Source organism: Pinus tabuliformis, chromosome 6 (genome assembly GCF_031772625.1).
Source record: "Pinus tabuliformis cultivar Carrire ecotype Pingquan chromosome 6, CPIR1, whole genome shotgun sequence".
NCBI classification, from domain to species: domain Eukaryota; kingdom Viridiplantae; phylum Streptophyta; class Pinopsida; order Pinales; family Pinaceae; genus Pinus; species Pinus tabuliformis.
This window is the reverse complement of record NC_142292.1, coordinates 1,450,132,835-1,450,138,132: the sequence shown is the minus strand read 5'-3', so window position 1 is coordinate 1,450,138,132 and position 5,298 is coordinate 1,450,132,835. Positions and strand designations below refer to the sequence as shown.

Below are 5,298 nucleotides of genomic sequence, written 5' to 3'. Positions count from 1 at the left end.
TGGAATCTTGAAGTGGTCACATGGTCATCACTGGAATTTCGGTCAGAGAGAAACTAAATGTGCTTTCTATATATACATTCAAATGCCATCCAAGCGAGGAGGCCAGAGGAGATCATCAGGTGTGTGGAATTACAAGCAAATAATATGGAAGATGGGTAGATCTCATTGCTGCTCAAACCAAGGCCTCAACCGCGGAGCCTAAACGAAAATGGAGGATATGATTCTCTCGGACTACATCCTAAATCATGGAGATGGTGAATGGAGACTTCTTCCTCAAAAAACAAGTCAATCTCAACAAATATGTAACACTACTTTATGAATATAGATGCAAATGTGTATTGAAAGTTTAAATAACTGAAGATATTTTATTTTGCAGGTCTTAAGCAGTGTGGAAAGAGCTGTAGATTGCATTGGACGAACTATCTCCATCCCAACATTAAACATGGAAACATTTCCACCGATGAAGACGATCTCATTGTTCGGCTGCATCGCCTTCTTGGAAATCGGTATGTGGAAAATCAGTGAACATGATTTATGGGTTTTTAAGTTGGGATACGGTATAGGTTCAAATTTTGGTAAATATAGAACAGGAAGGATCAAGTTTTCATAGTTATAGAACTTGGAAGATTAGTATCGTGAAGGTGGGCGTTCATAATCGATTGCTCATTTGGGGGATTAAAATATTTGCCATACAAATTCAAGCAATAAATGTGATGTCAAATGGATGCATGCAGGTGGTCACTGATAGCGAGATGACTACCTGGGCGAACAGATAATAAGATCAAGAACTATTGGAACAGTCATCTGAGCAAAAAACCGCTGCCAAAAAACGACTCTCAACCCAATTTGATTTCAAAAAATGCGAAGACAAGCTCAAAATCTCCTTCTGCTCTACAAGATCATGTGCTCAAAACAATCCCCATCAAAACAACGACGGTGCAATATTCTGAAATGGTAAGACCAAATCGTTGCAACGGTTATGGCCGGAGTAAATCTAGTTCAAGTGAAGCCTTCAAGGTATGTGACAGTAAAGAAACTACAAATCCCTCACTGCTATGCTCTGAGTTACTTGTGAATGATTCCATTACACATGATCGTTCGAAGCGCACTGCCTTGGCGATGGCAGATGTCAATCCTCTTGAAACAGAAACGGGAAACTCTATCTGCACTATGTGGAATTTAACAGACCATAGATCCTTAGATTCACATTATCTTGGAGGAGACTCGGCTACTTTATTAGAGTATTTGTCGAAATTGAACGATCTATCGTCTCCCAACTGCAGTCCTTTCTCCTCTCCATCTGAATGTGTGACCTATTTTGGGCTTAAAGAGTGCAATAGGGAATCACCATTGACGGCAGAGACGAATGAGTTTGAATATATGCTTTCTGATCCAAGCCATATGCATAGCATTAACAACTTTATGGTCAGCATTGGTGGCAGAGACGAATGAGTTTGAATATATGCTTTCTGATCCAAGCCATATGCAGAGCATTAACAACTTTATGGTCAGCGTTGGCAGCAGAGACAAATGAGTTTGAATATATGCTTTCTGATCCGAGCCATATGCAGAGCATTAACAACTCTATGGTCTTTTTTTCAGTAAGAAAAAAAAAACTGTTTTTTTTTTTTAATAACTGAGAATAATGTATATCCTCCAGCATCTTGTAACTATTTTTCATCATCCAACATCTTGTATAGTCTTTTTTTTTTAGTAAGAAAAAAAAGTGGTTTTTTTTATAACTGAGAATAATGTATATCCTCCGGCATCTTGTAACTATCTTTTTAGTTGTGACAATTGGTTTCAGACATTCTAACATAACAGCTTATGAAAGTAAAAGTAAACAACAAAGAAAAAAAACATATTATCCTTCACATTTTCATTTATGTCTTATATTTATCAAAACATATTCAGTACATTGGATCATCTATATAATATAAAACTATGCATAGTCAACAACAAAATCTCAGCCACAAGACAACATCCTGGGAGAAGAAATAAACACCAACATTCTAAGTGGTAAGATCCCATCCAAGAGGAAACATTATCCCAGGAGTAGTAGAATCCCAATGTCCATTATGTTCTTACTCATTTTTATCTCAATGTGCATTAATCATCTTTATCTCAATGTGCATTGGTCTAATGCATCAAGTAAATTATTTTTTGACATGTTGTTGGCATTTTGATTGAATTCTCTCTCAATGTGCTGAATAGTTGAATTCCTGAAAGATCCCCATATGGTCTCAATTTGTCTGAGCCATCCATGTAGCTGTGGTTTTTTTTTTAAGTGTTGCCCCATAATCTTCATAAATGTGGATAATGGGGATGTCCAGAAAAGAAGTGAACCAAGGAAGTCCCCATAATGCAATAGCCTCTGCCTTCGTATTAGTGCCTCTACCAGTTCCCCAGTGGACCCAGTGTTCTTGTTCCTTTGATATGATGATCAAGAAACCACATCCACATGTACCCTTAATGCCCCGCTATCAAAAAACTGAGCCTGTCTTCCTACTAATCGGACTCTTAGGTCAGCTGTTGTTGGCACTAGAAGAAGTATACCATCCAAGTATGTAGTATAACACAGGTCTCATTTCCCATATAATTCTCAAAAGTAATACTATTGCTACCACGTGTGTCTCATTTCCCAAATAATTCTCAAAATTAATATTATTAGGGCATCTCCATATTTCCCAAAAGTAAAATAATAATAATATGTTCTTCCACTTAGAAATTTGAAGGCTCCCTCAGCACAAACTGTCAATGATATTATCATATTGGTTAAATGGAAAACCAATATGCCAAATAATTTTCATCCAAATCTATGTAGTACCCGGGCATTTCATCAATAAATATGCATTGTCTTCCTCCACATTCTTACATAAAACACATACTCTAGGACCCTCGGTGTAAGGTCATCGAGTGTGCAACACGTTTGGGCACCGGGCGAACCGGGCGTGGGCATGGGTGTGCGATGAGCTGGAGTGCACAGGCGGTTGTGCGACGGGCACGCGGGTGAATGGCGAGTTGGAGCGTACGACGGGCGCGCACGGGTGAATGGCGAGTTGGAGCACACGACGGGCGTGCACGGGTGAACAGGCGAGTTGAGGCACACAACGGGCGCACGCGGGTGAACAGGCAAGCTGAGGCACACGATGGGCACGCGCGGGTGAACGGGCGAGCTGAGGTACATGACGGGCGCGCGCGGGTGAACAGGCAAGTTGGAGCACACGCGGTGGAGCGACAGTTATGCAACGAAACAAATGACTTACGATGGAGATTTTATACCCCATGGAGCGTCGGGCAAGATATTTGAAGGCCGACCCATGATGGGGGGCGGGCCGACATGTTTGGCAAGTGTTTGAGGGGTGTGTAAATGGAGGTTGGGCGGTCGGTTGGGCAGTCCCGCCCACACATTACGATGGATATAAGTATAATGCGTTTGGGAGGCATTTGAAGACAACAAGTTCGATCATCACTTCACACAAGTAGTGCGCAGTCCTAGTGCGCAGAAAGGCAAGGAGGAAGAGCGCATATCTCATGCGCTAAGTCTTGTTTAGTCACACGGTTGGAAACGCATTTGGAGTTGGGTGAAGGTGTTGGGCAAGGTGTGCCCGGTGATCGGTTGAGGCGTGCACGACGATCATGCAAGTGCTCGTTTATGCCAAGTCTTGGCGTGGGTGTCTTGGTGGCTCGGGTGAGCGTCCGCCCATTGTGCAAGTGTGCACAAAGGTGAACGGAGGTTTGCCTTGATTGTAAAATTGACTAAGTGTAAATTTGGGGTTTCCCAAGATTTAACTTGTACATTATAAAAGTGAAAACTATATAATATATTGATTCGGGCAGACTCATATTGCAGGGAATTGCCCCTCCCCTTTATACTGTGCAATTTTCCTCTTCGTTTATAATTGTTGTTGATAATGAATGAGTATGGGTGTTCATTGGTATAAAGGATAAACATAATAATACTTGGTTGTGAAACAAAAACTAAGTAGGAAAGTTGAATGTTAGGCGTAGTCCACGAACATAAGTATTGGTGAAAAGAAATTGTTCGGTGGTGCTGCACCTCGCTATAAGCGGTTGAAAGACTACCGCAGGTGTAGGGGTGTGACAGTTGGTATCAGAGTTGGCTGATGACTGGATTGACGATGAAGTGCTAATCCCACTACACTATCGTGAGTTGGTATCAGAGCTCGATTGGAGTTGGTGCTAGAGCAGGGTTGCTCGTGACGAAGTGACAGTGGAAGCAGGTACTTGCAGGTCAAGGAAGTTGGTTTCACATACAAGTGGAACAAGGGCTGGTTCATGGTTGCAGGGAACTTGGTGAAGCTGGTGAATGGTGAAACATGTTAGTAGAGGTGAAGCATCGTGCTTGGGCCAAGCTGAACGAAAAGACATGGCAGGTTTGGAAGAATGCGAAGTGAAGCTCTTGCTTACCTTATACAGGTTAAGGAGGTTGAAAGAAGAGAACCCCCAGATTCGAAAGGAACTTGAAGTCTTGGAAAAGAATGTTGAAGACGAACTTCTTCAACTTGGTTGGACAATGGAGCAAGATGAAGTTGTAGATTGTACTAACAAGGAAGAGGAAGTCGTGATAGTTGAAGATGTTGCAGACATGACCATGATGGAGGATGAAATTGAAATCACTCAAGTTGGACCAGGATCGTGCAGTTTACAGACATGTATGGATGAGGAGACTCACATGGAGGAGCCTCATGATGATCTAAGTATTGTTGATATTGTGTTTCGCTTAAGCATTTGGTAGATGGACCGTATGCAGGGAAGGGAATGTAGGAATTTATAGGGTAAGTTCCTCAGACAGAACACCAAAGGACACCGCTCACAAACAGATCACAGATCAATACACCAGTATTTTGACGTGGTTAAAACCCTCAAAGAGGGAAACAATCCACGGCTTAAGCCAACGTGGCCACTTCAGGCAATTTATTAATAAAAGAATGAAAATTTACATATGCTTCTCTCATAGACGGATTACCCTACAACTGACTCTCCATGCTCTTTAAATAGAGATCATGGACCAATCGGGTGTCAAGCCACGGATCAAGTGTCGGTAATACCGAGGAGAGAATGAACCGTCGGATCACTACATATCGTGACCGTCGGATTGTAAGTTACAAAATGTACATAGTAAAGAAACACACTATACCTAACTCTATACTAGACCAAGTTGTACTTAACTATTTCCTATGTGTCGGAATATCCTAACATCCCCCCTTAAGAACAACTTGGGATAGGATTGAAGGATTTACAAATATGACACAATAGGAGAAGGAAGGAGGCACT

At 41.7% G+C, this 5,298-nt stretch overlaps 1 protein-coding gene across 1 annotated transcript; it reads left to right on the top strand.

Annotated features, from left to right (window-relative positions):
* The first annotated feature begins 208 nt into the window (after positions 1 to 208).
* LOC149264080 (uncharacterized) lies at positions 209 to 1,452 on the top strand. The gene is made up of 3 exons (XM_089394850.1): positions 209 to 254; positions 377 to 506; positions 801 to 1,452. Exons 1-3 carry the CDS (start codon positions 209 to 211, stop codon positions 1,450 to 1,452), a joined length of 828 nt encoding a protein of 275 aa, XP_089250976.1.
* The last annotated feature ends 3,846 nt before the right edge of the window (positions 1,453 to 5,298 follow it).

Bases quoted from the DNA above. Each gene is read 5' to 3' on its own strand.
- LOC149264080 (XM_089394850.1), top strand. From the start codon at position 209: ATGGAGGATATGATTCTCTCGGACTACATCCTAAATCATGGAGATG. The intron at 255-376 runs GTGAATGGAGAC...TTTATTTTGCAG, and splicing joins CATCCTAAATCATGGAGATG to GTCTTAAGCAGTGTGGAAAG. The intron at 507-800 runs GTATGTGGAAAA...CTATTGGAACAG, and splicing joins CATCGCCTTCTTGGAAATCG to TCATCTGAGCAAAAAACCGC.